This window comes from Balaenoptera borealis (assembly GCF_965194805.1).
Source record: "Balaenoptera borealis genome assembly, chromosome: 15".
NCBI lineage: Eukaryota > Metazoa > Chordata > Mammalia > Artiodactyla > Balaenopteridae > Balaenoptera > Balaenoptera borealis.
Window position 1 is genome coordinate 80925162 of NC_138871.1, and position 23953 is coordinate 80949114.

At 40.6% G+C, this 23953-nt stretch overlaps 1 protein-coding gene across 2 annotated transcripts in view; it reads left to right on the top strand.

Annotated features, from left to right (window-relative positions):
* NBAS (NBAS subunit of NRZ tethering complex) overlaps positions 1-23953 on the top strand; it is a 345856-nt gene that overhangs the window by 258314 nt on the left and 63589 nt on the right. For both annotated transcript variants that reach the window (XM_082357496.1, XM_082357497.1), the window contains one exon: positions 20547-20765. In XM_082357496.1, coding sequence (XP_082213622.1) covers positions 20547-20765 — 219 coding nt within the window. The remainder of the gene's footprint in view (positions 1-20546; positions 20766-23953) is intronic.

Genomic DNA, 23953 nt, shown 5'->3' on the forward strand with positions numbered 1-23953 from the left:
CACTTGACCTTATCTCCAGTAATCATCACAGTAGCCCTGCAATGTAGGTATTACATCTCAGTTTGAAATGAGCAAACTGAAGGTTAGAGGTTAAGTAATTTGTTCAAGGTCAGAAGCAAGTTAGTAGCTGAGTCAGAATTCCAATCCTAGTCTTATCTGTTTAGTGTTAGAGGTCTTCAGCAAATGATAATCCTTCTTCCTTAGACAGGCACCCACTATTTTCTGAGGCAACTTGTTCATTTATTGGATATGTTTATGTTTTTCTCTTATATGGGGTCCACGTCTGCCCCTTTGATCTGGGGTCCACGTCTGCCCCTTTGATCTGTCCTCCTTTCTGTAACAACAAGAAATAGAACCACTTCCTTCCTTGCTCTTTGGGAAATGGAATAAAAATACCATATATCCTCCAAGACTTTCATCCGTCATTTCTTCTTTATTCCTCAAATAACCTGGATTTCATGTGCTTCAATTAAAATCACCTTCACCTTGACACAATTTATGTGTTCCTCCTTAAAAAAATTTTTTTAAAAAAAGGGAAAAAAACCACCTCCATGTATTAGTTTTCTAGTGCAGTTGTAACTAATTATCACACACCTAGAAACTTAATACAGATTTATTGTCTTAAACTTCTGTAGGTGAGAAGTCAGACAAGGGTCTTAGTGGGCTAAAATCCAGGTGCAGGAAAGCCTATATTGCTTTCTGGAGGCTCCAGGGGAGAATCCAATGGTGAGAGGCTGTCTTCCTTCTTTGGCTCATGGCCCCTTTCCTCCATCTTCAAAGCCAACAACGTTACATCTCTCTGATTCTCTGTCTTCACATATTTCTCTCTGACCAAAGCCAGGAAGGGTTCTCACTTTGAAGGATTCATATGATGAGAGGGGAGCCTATGTGGATAATCCAGGATACTCTCCCCATCGCAGGGACTGTACCAGCAATCACATCAGTAAAGCCCCTTTGCCATGTACGGTGGCGTGTTCACAGATTCCAAGGATTAGGATGTACACATCTTTGGGGACCATAATTCTGCCTACCTATACTTTTATATATAATAAGGTTTTAGACACTTTATAAGACTTTATAATAAGGTTTTATAAAAAGACTGAAGTTTAAACCAAAATGGAAAAATGATAAAAAGTATTGAAAAATATTTAACTCAAAGCTGATGTACTGCCATAATACATACATACCCTTTTTTTATATGTAAGTAAATGGATTTTGGTTTATTCAAGATAAGACATATTTACTTTAAAGACAAATAAACTACATGCACCTCTATTTCTAATTACTGGTAAATGTATATCTCCACATTGATCTTTATGTATAATTATCAGAGTATACATTACAGCAATGCATGAAGATCTTTTGATCTTCATAAGTTTTTAAATTGAAAGGATATATATCAAATGCATGTTTGTCTCAGAAGACACTATTTCTTTTTTTTTTTAATAACATCTTTATTGGAGTATAATTGCTTTACAATGGTGTGTTACTTTCTGCTTTATAACAAAGTGAATCAGTTATACATATACATATGTTCCCATATCTCTTCCCTCTTGCATCTCCCCCCCTCCCACCCTCCCTATCCCACCCCTCTAGGTGGTCACAAAGCACTGAGCTGATCTCCCTGTGCTATGCGGTTGCTTCCCACTAGCTATCTGTTTTACGTTTGGTAGTGTATATATGTCCATGGCACTCTCTCACTTTGTCACATCTTACCCCTCCCCCTCCCCATATCCTCAAGTCCATTCTCTAGTAGGTCTGTGTCTTTATTCCCGTCTTGCCACTAGGTTCTTCATGACCTTTTTTGTTTTTTTTTCCCTTAGATTCCATATATATGTGTTAGCATACTGTATTTGTTTTTCTCTTTCTGACTTACTTCACTCTGTATGACAGACTCTAACTCCATCCACCTCATTACAAATACCTCTATTTCGTTTCTTTTTATGGCTGCGTAATATGAAAAATCAGAAGACACTATTTCTGAAGCTCCTATTCCTGAGTGGAAAGTGGCATTCCCATGTATTTTTTAAGACTATTTTTTTAGAGCAGTTTTAGGTTCACAGCAAAATTGAGAGGAAGGTACGGAGGTTTCCCAGTTGCCCCTCCCCTACACATGCATAATCTCCCCCATTATCAACATTCCTCACTAGAAGGTACTTTTTTTTTTTTTTTAAGCAATTGATAAACCTACATTAACATCATTATCACCCAAAGTCCGCAGTTTACCTTAGGGTTCACTCTTAGTGTTGCACGTTCTATAGGTGTGGACGGATGTACAATGGCATGTATTATCTATCCATCATTATAATATCGGTATTTTCATTGCCCTAAGAATCCTCTGTGCTCTGCCTATTCATGCCCCACCCCTAACCCCTGGCAACCACTGATCTTTTTACTGTGTCCATATTTTTACCTCTTTTAGAGTGTCGTATAGTCTATTTATTTATATAGACTATAGCTCATATAGTCATAAACTACATAGCCTTTTCAGATTGGCTTCTTTCACGTAGTAATATGCATTTGCAGTTCTCCATGTCTTTTCATAGCTTGATAGTTCATTTCTTTTTAGTGCTGAATAATATTCCATTGTGTAGATATACCAGTTTATTTATCCATTCACTTACTGTAGGACATCTTGGCACTTCTGAGTTTTGGTAATTATGAATAAAGCTGCTGTAAACATTAATGTGCAGGTTTTTATGTGGACATAAGTTTTCAACCCCTTTGGATGAATAATAAGGAGTTCAGTTATATGGTAAGAGTATGTTTAATTTTGTAAGAAACTTCCAAACTGTCTTCCAAGGTGGTTTTACCATTTTTCATTCCCACCAGCAATGAATGAGAGTTCTTGTTGCTCCACATCCTTGTCAGCATTTAGTGGTGTCAGGGTTCTGGATTTTGGCCATTCTTATAGGTGTGTAGTGGTATCTCACTATTGTTTTAATTTGCATTTCCCTGAGGATATATGATATAGAGCATCTTCTTATATGCTTATTTGCCATCTGTATATATTCTTTTTTTTTTTTTAATTAGTTTATTTTATTTATTTATTTTTGGCTGTGTTGGGTCTTCGTTGCTGCTCACGGGCTTTCTCTAACTGAGGAAAGCAGGGGCTACTCTTCGTTGCGGTGCGCGGGCTTCTCATCGTGGTGGCTTCTCTTGTTGCGGAGCACAGGCTCTAGGCAGGTGGGCTTCAGTAGTTGCGGCTCGTGGGCTCTAGAGCACAGGCTCAGGAGTTGTGGTGCACAGGCTTAGCTGCTCCATGGCATGTGGGATCTTCCCAGACCAGGGTTCGAACCCTTGTCCCCTGCATTGGCAGGCGGATTCTCAACCACTGTGCCACCAGGGAAGCCCTGCCATCTGTATATATTCTTTGTGAGATGTCTTTTAAGGTCTTTGGCCCATTTTCTGCTTGGGTTGTTTGTTTTCTTTTTGTTCTTTGTGTATTTTATATAAAAGTACTTTATTAGATGTATCTTTTGCAAATAATTTCTTTCAGTCTGTAGCTTGTCTCTCACTTCCTTGACGTTGTGTTTCGCAGAGCAAAAGGTTTTAATTTTAATGAAGTCTAGCTATCCGTTATTTTTTTATGGGTTGTGCCTTTAGTGTTATATAGCCCCACTCAAGGTCATCTAGATTTTCTCCTATGTAATCCTTTAGGAATTTTTAGTTTTGTGTTTTACGTTTAAGTACATGGTCCATTTTGAGTTAATTTTTGTAAAGGATGTAAGTCTGTGTTTAGATTGATTTTTTGGCATGTGGATGTCCAGTTGTTCTAGCACCATTTGTTGAAAAGACTGTCTTTGCTCCATTGTATTGCCTTTGCTCCTTTGTCCAAGATCAGTCAACTGTATTTAAGTGGGGGCATACTCATGTTATCCTTTTTTTCCCCTAAATTTTGTGGTGTTTATGGTTGCTATTTTATAATCATACTAAACTTGACTACAAAGCATTACATTTACTCAGTTTTACAAGATGACTAAATGTTAACTCATAATTTTTTTTCCTAATCTCATAATAAGTATTTTGCTCATTTATCTCTGGTTTTGGTGTAGTCATCATTTGACTCCTTTGATTCTGAACTGAGTGAGTTTTATTCATTCCAAATTCATTCAGGAACTGTTTATGTGAGCACATTTTCAGTGCCATTGTCCTATGTGCTCTAAACAAATAAAAGACTGCCAACCTCCTTGCCCTTGAGAGGCTCACAGTTGATGGGAAAAAAGTATGCCTGCGTATCAAATGAACTATAATTTAATGTAAGAAGTACCATTAAGGATATTAATAAATGCTGTGTGTACAAAGGAAGAGATAATCAATAAATATTTATTGAATGCCCTCTATGTTCCAGGCATATATTTGTTAATAATGCTACCTAATAGTGATTATTTCAAGGTTTTTAAAAGTGCAATATATACTACTCTCATCTGACCTTCAGCTAGCCTGTGTGTATTATTATAGTTGTAAGCATTATCCTTCCATTCCTGTTCTTGAGTGCCTTTGCTTTTAAAGAACCATTTTCTTTTATTTTCCAAGGTGAGAGTTTAGTTTGATAAGCATATCCTATCTTGACAAAAATGCAAAAAGCCAGGAGCTTAGGAAATAAGCAAAGAAGAGCCAATCTAAAAAGGAATTGTTTTTTTTTTAGATTCCATATATATGTGTTAGCATACGGTGTTTGTTTTTCTCTTTCTGACTTACTTCACTCTGTATGACAGAGTCTAGGTCCATCCACCTCACTACAGATAACTCAATTTCGTTTCTTTTTATGGCTGAGTAACATTCCATTGTGTATATGTGCCACATCTTCTTTATCCATTCATCTGTCAGTGGACACTTAGGTTGCTTCCATGTCCTGGCTGTTGTAAACAGAGCTGCAATGAACGTTGTGGTACATGACTCTTTTTGAATTATGGTTTTCTCAGGGTGTATGCCCAGTAGTGGGATTGCTGGGTCGTATGGTAGTTTTATTTTTAGTTTTTTAAGGAACCTCCATACTGTTCTCCAGAGTGGCTGTAAGGTGTTTAAAAAAAAGGCATTTTCCAAGTGAGTTGAAAATCATACTGTTATTCAGATACTCAATAAATATGTATTGAGTTCATACTAAAAAAAATAAAATAAATAAAAAGGAATTGTTTTTCCAGTGTGATTGTCCAAGGCACACAATAAAGGGAGCAGGTAGAACACTTGAAGGATAAGAGAATACAGGTTTTGAAATGTGATATGATGTAACAGAATTTACTCATAAACAAAATATAGACAGTCCTATGAAAAATGATCTTCTGTTACAAGACTTTAAGGAAAAGAAAGGCTCTCCTGTTATAGGTTTTACATGGTCTTTATTTGTCCTACTTGCCCTTTTTCCATTTATTAAAAGTAAAAATCCATAAGTTCCCAGAGAAGTTGGGAACAGGATCTCTCCAAGTGTGGATCATTGGCTAATATGTTCATTCATTGACCAAATATTTATTGAGTGCTGGGAAGGACAGCCCCTAAGATGGCCCTTAATGATCCCTACCTTCCAGTATTTAATCCCTTGTGTAATCCCCTCCCCTTGAGTGTGGGCTGGACTTGTTAATTTACTTTTAACCAGCAGAATACATACAGTAAAAGTGATGGGACACCATTTACAGAATTAAGTTATAAAAAGACTGTGGCTTCTTTCTTGGATGCTCTCTCTTTTTCTTGGATCATTCACTCTTGGGGAATCCAGGTGCCCTGTTGTGAAGAGCCCCACGTGGCAGGAGACCAAGGACGCTAATAACCATGGGAGTAAACATTGCCGTGCATCTCTTCCTGCCACCCAACCAAGTCATCAGATGAAACCACCAGCTGAAACCACCAGATGAAACAACCAGATGAAATCCTGGCCAGTGGTTCGATTATAACCTCGTGAGAGATTTTAATCCAGAGACACCTCGCCAAGCCACACCAGATTCATGATTCATAGGAACTGAGAGATAATCAATGTTTTAAGCTTCTGAATTTGGATAATTTGTTATACAAGAATGGAAAATCAACATCAGTGCCTACTCTGTATCCACAGGTGTTCTCAGTGCTGGGTATATAGCACTAAACAGCACAGACAAACATCTCTGACCTTAGGGAACCTGCACCAGGGAGAGGTGGAAATGGGTCAGTAAACAAAATGATTAAGTTCAGACATGTGAAATGGTAGTAAGTTCAAGAGAAAAATAAACCTGGAAGGATTCAGAAGTGCAAGACAGCAGGACTGCTGCAATTTAAAATAAGATGGTTGAAGAAGACCTCATTGAGAAAGTAATATTTGAGCAAAGAGCTTAAGGAAGTAAGGCAGCAGCAAGCTGTTGCTTATTGAGGGGAAGATGGACTAGGAAGTGGAAAGGCCTGATAGGGAGCATGTGGGGCTTGTTTGAGGAACGGCGAGGAGGCCAGGTGACTGCAGTGGAATGGGAGACAGAGCAGTGGGAGGGGATGCTAGGACCCGGGCAGCTTGGACAGGGTCTCCTATGAATGAGACCCATTGGAGAATTGTGATCGGACCTGGCATTGACACAGGGTCACTCTGCTGCTGCTGTATTGAAAGTATTATAGGAGGTAATGGTAGAAGTAAGGAGACAGAGCTTAGGAGGCAGCTGCAGTTTTCTCAGTCAAAGATGAGGGTGGTAGCAGTGACAGTGGTGAGAAGTGGTCAAATTCTGGATTTATTTGGAAGATAGAGCCAAAGGGATTTGCTGATGGATTTGATGTGGAATGTGGGAAAATGTTAATAATTCAGGATGGTGTCAAGATTGTTGGTCTGAATAACTGGAAAGGTGGATTTGCCATTTACTAAGATTGGGAAGGAGCAGCTTTTGGGGTCAGATCAGGAGTTTTTGCTGTTGCTTGACTTTTAAAATTGATGTGACTTTCTGTAAGAGTACACCATTGGAAGAAGATGGGTGATGGGTACATGGGACCTCTCTGTACTATTTAGCAATGTCTCATAACTATTTCAAAATAAAGAGGTTTTTTGTTTTGTTTTTTGTTTTAAAAAGTGATATGACTTTTAAACACCCAAGTCCAGCTGTTGACAGACAGTTGTATATATGACTCTGAAGTTCAGCAGAAAAGCCTGGGCTGCAGAAATACATTTGGGGATTGTCAGTGTAGAAAAGAGTCAAAACCAGGTGGCTGGATGAGATTCCCAAGGGAGCGAGTTAGGTAGAAGAGAGGAGAATAGAGGATGAAGGCCCAAGGCTCTCCAGTATTAAGGGTCAAGGATGATGAGGAACCAACAAAGACTGACAAGAAGAGTTTTAAGATTTAAAAAATATAACAATATTTTTATTCATTAATGGAAAAAACATAGGAAGACAAGGGGAGAATTTCTGAGCTAAGTGGTGGCAGTGGATGGGACCTAGAGCCCAGGCGGAACAGTTGGCCTTTGGCAGGATCCCTGTCACTTTCCCGTGACGGCGGGAGGGAGGCAGAGCTGCTGATGGGCACAGCTGCAGGGAGATGGATAGATACGGGGGAGGGAGATGGTAGACATTCTTTTCTGGCTGCTTCTATTTTCTCAGTCATCAAGGAGGCAAAGAAATGAGCTGAGTGTAAGTGTAAAGGAGGGAGTGTTGGAGATTTGAGAGAGGAGAAGGGACAGAGCAATCATTTAGGAGAATGGGAAAAGAGACAGGGAATTGTGGTAAGATTGCTGGGCCCTTAAGGGCATCATAATGAGCTCCTCATCCAGTTTTCAACGTAGCTCTACTTACGAACTCTCAGCGTTAACAAGTCTGCTGTTCTTTGAATCTTCATGCGTTGGACAAACCTACCTCCCCTCCAGTGCCTGGGCTTTTCCTGTACTTTATCCCATCAAGTCATCCTTTTGCCAGGTGCCTGTTTTTAATCCTTAATCAGATTTATATATCATAAAATACAGATTAAAATTTTTCCTTTTCAATTCATCAGTTTCTTTATTATGAGGTACACATATTAGGATTCCTTACCTAAATGATTTAATAACAGCATAGTAATTTGAACCATGCTTGAGTCATAGTAAAGGTTACAATAAATATTTGCTACTATTGTTAATACTGTTGTTGCTACTGCTTTTGCTTTTATTGAGCGCTAGGCTAGTCCTGCGGTGAGAGCCCAAAGGACATTTGAGATATGGTCTCTGCTTCCAGTGGACTTACAGTCTAGGAATACAAGGCAGACATTCATATAAACAGAGCAAGGAATACAAGGAAGCATGAAAGTAGACACTGAATTTGAGTGTGATAATTTCCTCACACATTAGGACACTTGACATTGACAGATATCCCATGGGGGTGGTTATGAAGCAAGTATTATCATCTCTAGCCTGAAAATGAGATTCCTAAAGGACGATTATCCAAAGTTTAATAAACAGTCAGTGTCCAATCCCCTTTTCACATCCAGGTCTCCTGATTGCAAATTCGATGTTGATTGCATGACACTATTCTGTTTTAGGAGTTGAAAAGAGAAGAAGGGCAGCAGACATAAGTAAAATCCAGGACATAATTAAGTATTTTGCATGTTCATAAAACGTCTGTCTTACCTTTGATAAGTTGGAAAGTTTGTTTGACCCGGATGGACCATGCATTATTCCCAGAGACCATCAGTGGAGTTTGCGTGTGATGTGGAAAGTGAGCAAGCCAGTGACTGCTGGGAACGGCAGCACGGGTTGGAGAAGGGGGTTAAGGAGAGGAAGGGAAGTAGCATCTGAGTGTTAGTATGTGCCAGGTGCTGTACAGGCGTCATCTCGTAAACTCTGTGTAACAACCATGTGGGGTGGGCGATGCCACCCTTTTTGTGGAAAGCTTAGGCTCAGGGCAGTTTAGGGACTTACCCTAGACTGCTAGCATATCTATCAGTGGTGGAGCCAGGATTTGAACCTCATTCTGTCATATTCTGAAACCTTGTTGTAAGCATGTGGTTTATACAAAAGCTGTAGCTCTATTTTACAGAATCATTTTAGACTTCGCTCATTCACTATGCTTTAAATAATCTGACTTAAACTGTTAGCGTTACATATATAGAGGCTAGCAGGGCAGCTCAGGTACCGTCATTAGAAAGACAGAACTGAGGTGGTTCTGGGGGGGCAGCAACCTGCAAACGGCTCCATAGGTAAAGCATTTGAAAGGATAAGCTGGCATGACCTGGGGATCAGCTTCAGCTTCCCAGTACCCCGTAGATCTTACCTGTAAACGCGTGCATGGCGCAGAATGGAACTGTGCATCGTGCCTGGGGTTAGCAGTGGGTGCGAGCTCAGAGGCTGACGTCTTTCTAGGGCAGACGGACCTGTGTGCTCCGTGCTTCACAACTATGGACGGTTTGGTTCTTTCGGGCCATAAGGAACCCGTACACTCTGGCTACTGCAGCTACTGGGTCATTATAGTAAGAGTAACAAGGTGGCAACACTGAGACTATGAGTGAAAGGAAACCATCTCAGTGAGCAGGGCTCCCCAGACACCTGATGGGTGATGACATGAAGGTGTGAACCTGCTCACCCCACGCACACGCACACGCACACACTCACGCACACACACGCACACACGCACACACACACGTGCTCACATTAGAATTTCCCACGAGAGGAACCCTTCTGGTTGCGTATCATGATCCACTGTAGAGCAGCCCCGTCTGACGGCCACCCCCAAGGTCATTGTCCAGCCTCCCTGCGGCTGCCTTCAGCTGCAGGGCTAGCCCCTGGACCTATCAGCTGTGGTCAGACTTGGGAGAGGTTTGTTGCCAAGCAGATAACCTATTTTTAACAGGCCCCTTCTGACCGCTTCCTCAAAGAGGGATTGTGGGTATGGCGTGCATTCTGAATCTTGTGACCCGTAGAAGAAGCCTAAGAATTAGCCCTTAGATGTCTGTCAGCATCACCCTGTAACAGTAAGGGGAACTAATGTTTCCTTCCGAAAGTCTGTCACAGTCATCTAGGCTGCACCTAAATACGGGTGTCGATTAGCCATCTCACTCTTCACATCCAGCCTTCCAACAAGATACTATAAAAGGAAGACGATGTTTATTGTAATATTACTGTGAATTGTCCTGCAGCTCTGTGAAGTAAATACTTTTACCACCATTTTAACAGACAAGAAAGTTAAGGCTCAAGGAAGTTAAATAACCGCTCCAGTGTCTTACGAGCTGCAAGTAACCAAGTCAGGATTCATATGCAGGCCTGCCCCCCAGATCTTGCTTTCCACTGCCTCCCTCGCCTGAGGAATTTGGCTGCAAAAGCCCATCTGGGGTGATCGTGATTATTGGCTTGACTGACAAGCTGAAACCTCATTCTCCGTTTGTGCTTGGAAGATTATTTCAAATTGACTGAGGTAACAATTTAGTGAGAGAAATTGAAAGTTGGCCAAAAGACCGTGTTCTCAGTCCAATCGTAAGTGATAAAGCCTCTGCTCTGAGGAGGAGTCCGGTGGGCGCTGAACTGCTGTGTGTTTCTGCCGCTCTTGCGGGTCTCTCCGTGAATAATGAGCAAGAAGGAATACACAACTCCTTCCTGGGAAGCCTGTGGGCTCTAAATTCACAGGGAGTGGACGTCTTGGGGAAGACAGAGGAATAAATCAACAATCTCAGAATAATGTGCAGCAAATACCAAAGCGTATTTTAACATTAAAAAAAAAAAGCAGAGAGGGACAAGGAGTCTGAAAATCACCTCCCTACTGAAATGCTCTTCTCCCTCTGGCTGCCTTCATAGTTGAGTTGTTTGTTGTTTAACCATAGATCTTCAGTGATGTGGGCTCCTTCTAATCCTCCGTTCTTTGTTCATCCTAGGAGCCCTCCTCTCATTTAAGTACATTTTAAACTTATAAGCAGATTTATTTTCTAATTGCCATCTTATGAATACTTTCTCTAGCCTGTGCGGCAAAGGGATTTATAATGAAAACCCATTTCCTCTCCTCTCAGCTGGTGCCAAACGCTTTTTAAGTCTTGGTACCCAAAGGAAGATCCCTGTCTAATTGCAGCCATCTCAGGATGCTGGTTGTTTTTGCCTGCCTGACAGTCAGGGGGAACGCTTCATAGATGGAGATGGTAAACAAATAAATTAGTGAAAGATTCATAATTAATGTGATAGATGGCTTGTAATGTGGTATCATTAAGGTAGAAATGGTCAATAGTTGAGGTGATGAGACCAGCCAGGAAAGGCCCCGTAGTAGAAGAGGTATTAGAGCCGAGTCTTAACAAATGAGGATGTTTGTCATGAGTACTACAGAGGGAAATATTAGTAGAGGAGGAGCATTCCAGATAGATTTGGCAGTTTTAGTAAAGGCATGGAATAATCTAGTACCTTCAGTTGACTACAAGACAGGTGATATAAATAGAAGTGTCTTGATGAGGCTAGAGAGATAAGGAAGGGCCTGGTGATGAATGAAAACTCTTATATACCTGACTAAAGGTTTTAGACTATCCTGAGGATGGATCAATTAGACATAAATTTTTTTTTAAATTATTTATTTATTTATTTATTTATTTTGGCTGTGTTGGGTCTTCGTTTCTGTGCAAGGGCTTTCTCTAGTTGTGGCAAGCGGGGGCCACTCTTCATCGTGGTGCGCCGGCCTCTCACTATCGTGGCCTCTCTTGTTGCGGAGCACAGGCTCCAGACACGCAGGCTCAGTAGTTGTGGCTCACGGGCCTAGTTGCTCCGTGGCATGTGGGATCTTCCCAGACCAGGGCTCGAACCCGTGTCCCCTGCATCGGCAGGCAGATTCTCAACCACTGCGCCACCAGGGAAGCCCCAATTAGACATAAATTTTAAGCTGGGTAGTGACATTGTCAGATTCTTACTTTAGAAAGATCACCTTGGTGATGACGGGAGGAAAGAACTGAAGACACACCAGCTTGGACACAGGGAAGCTCCAGTGTGAAGGCCATTGCAGTATTTTGTGGGAGAGATGATGATGGAGCAAAGAGGCATTGATACCAAACTCACTCGATTTGTGATAATTACTGTAGTGCAGGCATGTGTGCTATATCTCTGTTTTAATAATGAATTTCTATATACATCCTTTGAGGATACTATTTAACCTTTTGGTCACTGAATCACCTAGCAAAGTTCCTTAAGCATAGTATAACCAGTTTTTTGTCCCTCGTACATCATCTGATGAGGGATTTTTCATGCCACCCATATGTGTAGAAGACTATGAGGGATTGATGCCACTTATCAAATGATAAAATTTCCATGAGGAGAACAGAGTAAAACAGTTTTAAATTAACATCTACCCAGGAAAATCTGGGAAATTCCCTACATTAATATTGTGGCCTCTCAACATATTGAATTAAATCTTGATAGATCTTAAGACACATTGTGAAGTTCTTTGAATGGTAGCAGGGTGATGAATAAAGAGACAGGTTTATAGATAGACCTTCCTGAGTTCCCATCAGGCTTGACCGTGGAGAAATTACTCTTACCTTCTGAGTTTTCTCCTTTATATAATGGGGAACAATAATTACTACTATATAGATACAGATTAATTTTAGAATGTTTTTAGACACAAATGAAAATCCAATTAAATTAGTTTAACTGAGCAGAAAATTTACTGGCTCATGTAACTCAAAGGCCCAGAGGTGGGCCTGACTTCAGGGTTGGCTGATTCAGCAGTGGGTGGTCATCAGGGAGCCAATTTCTTTCTCTCTCTTTTCTCTGCTGTCTATGGTATTAGCGCCACCCTCCAGGCTCTTTGCGTCAGTGCACTGATTTGCGGAAACGGGCTACATTGCTTCCTAGTCTACATCCACCAGATAGGGTGAGAGAACTTCGTGAAGGCACCAAACGGGAAGTCAGAGCTTTTTACTGGTTGGATCACCCCTGAACAGATTCCTGGGGCTCTTGGTATGTCAGGTACTGATTACCTTCAACCCACTGTACCTGAACTAACCACTGTGGAGAGAGGCATGAGATCACCATGAATGGTCTAACTCCATCAGGACTAACCCTGAGCAGCCCTGAGTCAGTCCTACACCCACTGCATGGTCAGCTCCTATTAGACAAGGTATTGAGTGGGCGTAAGGGAGACCAGCACAATATCTGGAACACGTACCTTGAATAACTCTTGTGAGGATTAAATAAAATAGCAAGTATAAAGATCTCGGTGTCAGTAGGTACTCAGTACTGGTCAGTTCCCCTTCTGTTTTTCTTTATCCCTCTTTCTGTTTTACTCTTTCCTAGAAGGTAAAACGACATTTGAATTCCTTTCAGCCGAATTTCAAACATCTAGCAGTAGTTCAGGTTGATTTTTAATGATACTAAATAGTCGTGAGTGTTGGAATAAGATCTGAATTTTCATATTTACACTTGGCTTTGCTATAAATTCAGTAGATCTACTTAAAATGCTCTTAATAATAACAATTTGTGTTGTGTATCCCATGCATACATATGATAAGAAAAGGTTTTTAAACGGAAAATGTGAATGAATGCTTTCCTAGCCACAGTGGATAGTAGCCTTCATTACTGATTGCAGGAACATTCCATCTGATTTCTAACATTCTTCATGGCCCTCTCTGTTAAGATAAAGGTGACCTTCAAGCTGTTGAAAAACTTGGGGATGTGTTACTTTATGTGACTGCTGAAAGTGAATAGTGAAAAAGAGAGGACCATTTACACTTTGCTGAAGAATAATAATATTACTGTAATTATTGTACAAGGCAAAAGGTAAAGATAAAGCGGCCTCTGTGTCTGGCACCATTCATTTTTGTTATATGCGCAGTTGATAGGTGAAGCAGAGGAGCAAAATTGTAAGGTTGATTTAGTTGTGAAGTGTATAATTCAGTGTGACAAAACCTGCATTCTTATTTTTGTGCTTGAATATCTCGTTAACTATATTAAAGCAAAACTTTTTAAACTTGTCAGTTTCATTTCCTGTTGGATAATGTTTAAGGAACTATTTCGTAATATTCTGTATTTACAATTTTAAAACAGGACTTTAAATGTTAGACTAAGCACTGAGAGTATAAAAATGAATAAGATATGGGTCCTGCTCTGATGGATCTCATAATCTAGGAAGGAAAGTAGACATAGAAATAAAGCATATATATAACATTCAGCGTCAGCAGAGAGAGAGATTAACATTATGTTGTCGGTAAAACATGAAGGGATTTCTTTTTTATTGAAGTCAATTAAATCTAACTTAGATAATTTGATACCTTGTTGGTAGCCTTGAACTTGGCTGACCCCTACAAGTCATCCCGTCTCGTCACTGGAGCAGATTTGCAGGTGCTTCACGAACTATGAGTTACAGCCCATTAGTGGATCCTGTAATTAGAGTGTTGTGATCAGCATTAAAACCAAACAAACTGGAAAGAACACTGGACGGTAGATTAATATCAGGTACCAGATTGTACCTCACCACAGTCGGGGTTATATCGTTTCACGAAACTTTGGTTGGCTTTTAATATATGCATACATTTCAATGCATATATATTGTGATACTGAGTTTTGATATACAATGTGTTTCTTACTATGGGTCTTGGGCAGAAATGTTTGGGAGCTGCTCGGTCAACTGACAGGCGTCCGGCTGCACGTGTGTAACTTGGGCAGCCAGCACAGGACAGCATATGTGTCTTTTGGTTCTTCTTTGTTTATCATTTAAATCCCAAACTGCCTTCTTCTTTTTTTTTTTTAATTTAATTTTTTTTTTAATATTGGGGTATAGGTGATTTACAATGTTGTGTTAACTTCAGGTGTACAGCAATGTAATTCAGTTATACATGTATATGTATCCATTCTTTTTCAGATTCTTTTCCCATATAGGTTATTACAGAGTATTGAGTAGAGTTCCCTGTGCTATACAGTAGGTCCTTGTTGATTATCTATTTTAAATTTATTTATTTATTTATATTTGGCTGTGTTGGGTCTTCGTTTCTGTGCGAGGGCTTTCTCTAGTTGCGGCGAGCGGGGGCCACTCTTCATCACGGTGTGCGGGCCTCTCACTATCGCGGCCTCTCTTGTTGCGGAGCACAGGCTCCAGACGCGCAGGCTCAGTAGTTGTGGCTCACGGGTCCAGTTGCTCCGCGGCATGTGGGATCTTCCCAGACCAGGGCTCGAACCTGTGTCCCCTGCATTGGCAGGCAGATTCTCAACCACTGCGCCACCAGGGAAGCCCGATTATCTATTTTATATAGAGTAGTGTGTATATGTCAATCCCAACTTCCTAATTTATCCCTCCCCCCCACCTTTCCCCTGTGGTAACCATAAGTTTGTTTTCAGTCTGTGAGTCTGTTTCTGTTTGTAAATAAGTTCATTTCTATCATATTTTAGACTCCACATGTAAGTGATATCATATGATATTTGTCTTTCTATGTCTGACTTACTTCCCTTAGTATGATCATTCTCTAGCCGCGTCCATGTAAAAACTGCCTTCTCCTTTCATCCCTCCCCCAGCCTGTCTAGACACTCGCAGTGACCTTCTAACCTAACTGCCCCTCAGCCTCCGGTCCTGGGAGCTATCTCCAGCCACAGCCCGCATTCACCACCAGCCACCTAGAATTAACCAGGAGGAGCCTGTGCAAAATGCAGGTTTCCTTCCACCAATGCCAGTGCCTTCCCCAGCCTCACAGAGAGTCAGTGAGTATAAGGAGGGCTCAGGAATCTGCTTTTTTAAAGTAGTGCTCAGTTGAATTCAATATAGGTGGTCTAAAAATCGCACTTCAGGGAAACAGTGCTCCAAAGCAGTGGACTTCACTTTTTACTCATGGACCTCAGAGAATTTAAAATAACCTGGTTGTCCTCTCACACACTTGATGGCTTAGTCTGTTCTAGCTCTATAACAAAATGCCACAGGCTGGGTAGCTTATAAACAACAGAAATTTATTGCTTTCAGTTCTGGAGGCTGGAAGTCCAAGATAAAGGTACCAGCGTGGTCAAGTTCTGGCGAAAGCCCTTTTTGTAGGCACCTTCTCACTGTGTCCTCGCATGGCAGAAGGGGATAGGGATCTTTCTGGAGCCTCTTGTACAAGGCACTAATTTCATTAATAAGGGCTCCACCCTCGTGACTTACGCACCTCCCACAGTCCCCACCATGCATACCATCACCTCTGGGGTTAGGATTTCAATGTATGAATTTTGAGGGATACAAACATGGGGGTTCAAGTCCCAATCTGGGTTTTAGCTGGGTTCAAGTCCCGGCCCGTAAGTTAAAGTCCCAATGTGAGTTGTGAGGTTTCTATAGGGCTCTAAGATTATTTTTTAAAAATTACTCCATACTGAGTTATTGTTTCAATTATTGCAGTATATATTAGAACAACATAGATATGTTAACTTTTGATAAATAAGCATTAATTACGAAATAATTGTATTTAAAATGTACCTCTTAATGAGATGGGTAGGGCTTTAAACGTTGTTTCTAATTAGTTTATGTGCCCATGGCTGACTCTTACTATTGCTAGATTGATAGTGCATTCAACATCAGTTCTTTCCATTTTACATTTTTATAGGTATGAATAGTTTGAAACTTTGTTCACAGTGGATGGGCAAGGAGCTTTGTCATAGCAGTGCCACTCGATTCTTTGAATGCCCTCAGGGTTATCAGCCAAAAATCACATAGCAATCTATTGTTAAAAATCATTTGTAATGATTTATCAACTGACAACTCAATTAGATCTTTCATAAATTTTTTTGAAAGCAAAGAATTGAAAACCTTCTGACGTGCAAAAAGAAATGTGTTATCCAGATGTGGGAGTCCTGTCGCACACCAGGACTTGAATTGTCCCTTCATTTGGTGTTCTGGAGCTTTTCAGACTCCAGGACAGTGTGTCAGAGTCTGATTCAAGAAGGATGCTGGGCATGTCTTTCTTGTGTAAGCAGAGGAAGGCCTGCGATAAAAGAGAACAGGCCTGACGCTCTGACCTCCAGCACGTTCTCAAGGCCAGTCTTAGGAAGGAGTATTTAGAGAAGGTAAAAGTTTAGGAACTGATTCCCTTAAAATTATCTGCACCTGTGTACCCTTCAAAAAGGCTTTGTGACTGGGGCACACACACCCCAGTTTGAAGACCACTGGCCTGAAGGAAAATGTAAGTTTCCCAACGTGGCGCCTGTGGTGACCCTAGCCCTCCTTTGTGTCCTTTCTCTGCAGGACAGTCTCTTGCCTGAACACACACAGACTTTCCACTTACACCAAGGGCTCTTCCTTATCCCTAGAACTGTGATTTTCCATGGGAGTGAGATTGAAGGAAGAAGAGTGTCTAACTTTTCTTGGCAATGGGATTGAGGGCGTGCTATGAGGGCATCAAATTCCCTGCATCTTTTGATCTTTTTCAGAAGGGATGCTTCCCCTTTTCCCAAATATACTGTTAGCTGATGCCCCGCCTCCACTGTTCCACCCTCATGAGACTCCTCGAGGTGGCGAGCCGCTGTTTTTGGTGGCAGTGTATTCTATCCCTCAGGTGCTTTGGAGTACAATAGAAGGTTGAGAGTCACAGTCATAGAACGTTCCCTTTTTAAAGTCCCCATGCCGCACTCTCTGCTGAAATTCACCTCACCCGCTTCTTCCACAGGAATCCTTGCTCATCCTTCAAGTCCTGGTTTAGGTGCCACCTCCTTTTTAAAGACTTCTTTCCTTGCCTTCCTAAGACAGATGCTTTTTCTTGCATCCACATAGTTTATACTTCTGTCACATTTTATAAATACTTTTGTGTTTGGTTTTTCCATTAGGATGTATGTTCTCCAAAGGTAGAGATTGTGTTTTAATTTCCCTTTGTATCCCCTGTGCCCAGACCAGGCCTAGCACATGGTAAGTGTTGGAGTGTTTGTGCTTGAAGAGGAGGAGGGAGAGATGAAAGAAAAGTAGGGTGTTTTAAATAGAACCCAAAAAGAAAGGTATCTATCTGTCCTTTATTAGTCAAAGAAAAATTTTTCAATCTCTCAAATTAACTGTGATGTTAAAAAAAATGTAAAATAATTTTGCTCTTGATTTTCCCGTTATTTTACATAGTTGCTATTAGCAGTGTGAACAGTAGGTAAACCCTGATTTGTCCAGCTGACTCTGTAAGTAGCATCTGGCTTTTCTTAAGTCACTTGCCATTTCCTAAATATCAGCCCTATCTTCAAAGTCACACTATATTCATTTTTAAAAGAAAGAATAGTATCTGCTTTGTGAGATTTATCTGCCTTAAAGTACCTGCACGCCAGGAAAGTTGTCTTGGTGAATTCTGAATCAAGCCATTCCTGATGACGACAGCACTGATCGTGTCACTCTTCTGCATAAGCTCCTTCCTTTCGTGGCTTCCCAGGCATGAGGGTGACAGAGAGCAGTCCTGTCGCCCGGCACACAGGCCCTTTGTGTTGGGCCACCACTTCTCCCTCCCTCAGGCTCTGACGGGCCTTTACTTGTAGGCTGCGTCCCGGCCATGCTGATTTACCCGCGGCGTCCCCACTTGCCCCTGTAACCTGGGGACCTCTTGAAGTTCTTCTTTTCCTGTCTTCGTGCCTGCTCGCTCCTGATGACTCTCCTTAGAGATGGCCTCCCTCAGCAAACCTGCCTTCCATCCCGTCGCTCACTTCCAGCTGGGACGCAGCGCCCCTTGGAGGCTCTCTGCGGCAGGTCGCGTTTACCCTCCCGCACTTGGATAAGTAAGGATCCTGCTTCCGTATGTATAATGCCTTTTATCTCTCTGTCTTTCCAACCAGAGTTTAACATCCCTAGGGGCCGGGAGCTGATCTGACTTTGCCTGTATCGCCATCGCCCAGCCCGAGGCGGATGTAGAGCGCCTTCACTGGGTGGATGTCAGTGAATAAACTCAGAGTCATCGCCGTTTCATGTCCTTGTGCCTCTTCCTGCGTGTCTTCCGGTCACTGCCAACTGGCGTTGTCCCGAGAGCGCACATCTGGCCCTGAGGTTTTCACGTCAAGTTCTCTAAAATGCTGCAATTTTAGTCCCGTAGGGCCATCTTACCAGAACAGGACACTGCGGTCCCTGGTAAATTGGAGCCTTTTGGTGCATCCTGGACCACAGGTTTCTAGGGACATGTTGAGAACATGTTATTTCATTGTACTTTTTTTTTTTTTTAACATCTTTATTGGAGTATAATTGCTTTAGCATGTTGTGTTAGTTTCTGCTTTATAACAAAGTGACTCAGCTATAAGTATACATATATCCCCATATCTCCTCCCTCTTCCGTCTCCCTCCCACCCTCCCTATCCCACCCCTCTAGGTGGTCACAAAGCCCCGAGCTGATCTCCCTGTGCTATGTGGCTGCTTCCCACTAGCTATCTATTTTACATTTGGTAGTGTATATATGTCCATGCCACTTCTCCCCTATATGTTGAGCAGAGTTGTTTAGTAATTTAGTAGCTATTTTCTGTTTGTCTACAATGTGCTAGACATTGTATTAGGTGCTAAGGATACAGAGATTTAAAAAGCACAGTTTCTACCCTGAAGGATCACATTGTTTAGTCAGGGAAATGTACAAGTAACCAGCCGATTGTAACACAGTGTAATGCTTTCTTTGATACAGGTAAGCTTTAAAAGGAACACGTAGCAGGAGATGATGTTAGGGATGGCATCTCAAAGGAGTGAACCCTGAGCTGATTCTGGAAGGACAGACAAAGGCAGGCTTGAGAAGGGATGACAGTTTTTTCTCAGATACCTTAAGACTGGTTTTTATATCTTCTTAAAGGATTGTAAGAACTAGCCAGTCAACCAACCAACCAAGAGAATGTGTAACAGAGACTGTATGTGCCCTGCAAAGCCTACCATTTTTCTATCTGGCCCTTTCCACCCCTGCTCTGTCTAAAGTGCTCACTAGTGGTTACGCATATGTCATAAGCTTTCCTGCTTCTGCAACTCTGCTTTTGCTATTCTGTCTTCTTGAAATGTTGTCATTCATCCGTTCATTCCTTTATACATTCAACAAATTTGTTATGTATGAGCCACCATTCTGAGTTCTGGGAAGACAGCAGTGACAGTCAGACCGTAAGCAAATAGAAACACAGCATGCCAGTTGTGAAGAAAAAGTAACGCAGGGTAAGGAGAAAGACGCCAAGTGAGGATGGAGGATGTGGCAGCTCTTACTCAGTGGAGGGTAACTTACTCCTTACCCTCCTTACCTATGGCTGCATAATATTCTATCTAGTAATATATCATAAGCTAGTTACATATCTCATATTATCAGACAATTACATTGCTTTTGAAGTTGTATTTTTATGTTCTTATTCCAGTTAAAATCTTCATTCCTATACTGTTTTCTTCTTTTGAATTATTTCCGTATAATAAATGATCAGAACTGGTTGTAGAATTGACTCCTCATTTTTTCACTGTAACCAGTAATCTATTTGACTTTTAGTTTCATCATGACACCACCTGCTTTGGGGTATTAGCATTTAAAAAACTGTATTTGCTCATTTAATAGTGCAAGTGGTACCTCCCTGTTTTTGTTTTCTTCATGGAAGAAAAACCAGTATAGCAAAAGTCCTATTCACTAAAGTTGTATGTATTAAAATTTTACTTTTGTTCTCTCTACCACATTAATATCTTTTAAATATGCCATGTGTAATAATGTAGGGTGATTTGTCTCACTTTTGTTCAATTCCTGTTCTTTTTGTTTGTTTGTTAAAGCTATCTGTGGAAGCACGTAAAGAAATGACTGGAAAGGCTATTAAGACAGTCAAACATTTTATTGAGAAGCCAAGGAAAAGAAATTCAGAAGAAGACATTCAGGAGGCTAGTTATTCTAAGATGACCTATGCAGATGCCTTGAATCATCTGGAGAAGTCACTGGCTCACCTGGAAACCCTCAACCACAGCTTTATCGTTTCTCTGAAGAATAGTGAGCAGGTAATGAAACGCAGACTTCTTCTGTGTGCTCACTCACTCAGATAATATCAGTGTATTCTTTCATTTATCCTTTAAAGCTACATTCGTAGTTTTGATAAGGTTTTCAGTCTTGCAGATTTTTTTTTCAATAACCATTTTTTTTATTGGGGTATAGTTAATTTACAATGTTGGGTTAGTTTCAGGTGTACAGCAAAGTGATTCAGTTTTACTTAGATATAAATATATATATATACACTCACACACACATGTGTGTGTGTGTGTGTGTGTATCCTTTTTTCAGACTCTTTTCCATTATAGGTTATTACAGGACATTGAATATAGTTCCCTGTGCTGTACAGTAGGTCCTTGTTATTTATCTGTTTTATACATAGTAGTGTGTATATGTTAATCTTAAACTCCTAATTTATTGCCCCCCTCCAAATCTTGCAGATAATGGTCTTAAATCTTTATCCTTAAACCTCTTCATTATCTCTTGATTGTCAATTCAGTTTTCGCTTCTTTAAAAAGAATTTTAGGGCTTCCCTGGTGGCGCAGTGGTTGAGAATCTGCCTGCCAATGCAGGGGACACGGGTTCGAGCCCTGGTCTGGGAAGATCCCACATGCCGCGGAGCAAATAGGCCCGTGAGCCACAATTACTGAGCCTGCGCGTCTGGAGCCTGTGCTCCGCAACAAGAGAGGCCGCGATAGTGAGAGGCCCGTGCACCGCGATGAAGAGTGGCCCCCACTTGCTGCAACTAGAGAAAGCCCTCGCACAGAAACGAAGACCCAACACAGCCATAAATAAATAAATAAAATTTAAAAAAAAAAAAAAAAGAATTTTAGGCCACTTAACACAATTGATAACTTGGGGAGGAAGGACGTGAGGAGGTGAGAGGGGTGGGAGAAGGGGACCCGGGATGGGTGTCTGGGGTGAGAAAGTGGTTGCTAAAGCTGAGAAATGATGAAGACTATGGTTCTCAAGCTCTACTTCTAGCTGGTAGATGTTTTGCTGTCCAATTGAATAATGATATATTTTTCCCCCTAATCTTCAGAAGAATTCAGAAATAGCCATCCATACCTGCTTCAACAGTTTTTTTTTAAAAAATTATATGTACTCATCCTGTTTTTATGTTGCATTTTCCAGTATAACGTCAATATTGATACGACTTTTTTGGCTAATAAAGTTGTTCCTAGTTGGTTTCTTGCTGAGACCCTCATGGTGTCTCAGAAAGCACCCCATGAGACTCAGGAGCCCCTGCCATGGTGAGGTTTGGGGACCAGGGTGTTGGGACTAATGAGGAAACCCTCTGTAGCCTTTGGAGCTTTTCTTCTGTATTGTCACAGTCATGGAAATTTTAATATTCTTTTCCATAACTTAAAAGTTGACAAATCAGTAAGTAAATGATTTTCATCTAGATGAAAACAGTGTTTAGGTATATAAAAAAAAATTCCATTTGCCCTTTAATGCTGTGGTGAATGAACCTATAAGTGGCCACTAACCTCCTCTTTTATTTTTCTTAAACCTTACAAGTTTATTGAATTGTATTCTTGGCTTGTAAAAAATATTCCTGACCAGAAAGATCAGTCAGTGGAGAGGAGTCCAGATAATGAACAAATGGAAGACTTCAAAATATGTATGAGACACAGAAATGTAAGCCCCTTATGCAAAAGATAATGGGAAGAATTCAGAAGTCTGATAGCACTTTTATTTCATTCTGTACTTTACAGCGCCTGTTAGGCTATCTGATGAATAATATTAAATAATGGTATGAGCAATATAGAAGCCTTTGCAGGGAGCAGATTGGCTTTACCAATCTTGATTTTATCCTGTTGATATTTACATTTCTATAATCAATAATTATAAGAACTAGGGTAAAATTTGGATCTTCAGGTAAAAGTGATTTATACTTGCTAGTATAAAACTTTTAAAATACGTATTCATTTTTCTAATCAAGTATTCTATATTCATATCTGGAGAATTGTCATTACTCTCCTTGGAATAAGTATTGTCTTTCAGTGGCTAGAGTAGTGTATATGGGGCCAAGGGGGTTATTAACAAAATCAGCCATTTGCTTCAGCTAGATTTAAAGGTACCAAATAGCTACTTGCAAATGTTAGACCGTGGATGGTCCATAATAGGAGCCTCTTCTGATTCCTAAATTGAACATTATATGATTTTGTTAAGGCGCCTTTCAGAGCAAACGCTGGAAATAACTTCAACCTCATATATTTGTCCCTTTTAAGTTCAGACCTTGATTTTAACCTCTTTATATATACTGCGTGAAAGAACATCTTACATACTCAAGAAGGTTAGTGCAATTTCAATTACAGGCCATTGGGGCCTCAATTTCCTCTTGTCTCAGTAGGGATACTAGTAATTGCCCTGCCTAACTCACAGACTTTTTTTTTTTTTTTAATAGAAAGTTTAAAAAACAATGGGGAGAATAGTAAAATGAAATCTCATGTGCCCAACTCCCAGCTTCCACAATTATCAAAATGTGACCAATCTTATTTCACACCTACCCCTACCTACCCTTACTACGCTCCTATGGATCATTTTAAAGAAAAATCCAGTCATCTTTTCATTTTATCCACAAGTCCTTCCATATCTATTTCTAAAAGATACGTTTAAACTTAACCACTACAGCATTACCAGTAAAAAAGGTAATAGTAATTCTTCAATATCATCAAATGTCCAGTTAATGTTTAGATTTCCACATGGTTGTTTTGAAAGACAAAGCAGTTATACTGAGAATTACTTGTGAAAGTTGGAAAGTGTTACATCAAGTGGCCGTATTTGGTATGCTGAACAGTGGTAGCTGGTGTCCTATTTCTTAAATTATTTGTTGTCATGTTAGTTTGTACAGTATTATCAAAGAGGGGCAGGCAGTGTGGAGTGGGAGAGTGCAGTGGGAAAAGTAGAATCTCGGATTCTAATCCTAAGATCCATTAATGGCTGGCTGTGTGACTTTGGACACGTTACTTCACATCTTTGGTCTTCTATTTCCCTTTTGGTAAAGTGGAGCTAATTAAAAAACTCCTTGTGGGATAATGATAAACATTAAATTAGATGACATATGTACAATACCTGGGTTGACATAGTTGATGCTTAATAGATTATAACTGTTATGTGGTTATAGCAGAATAATAATAATAGAGAAATTTGCCCTTAATGAGCATTACTTTGTGCCTAACATTGTGCTAAAGGA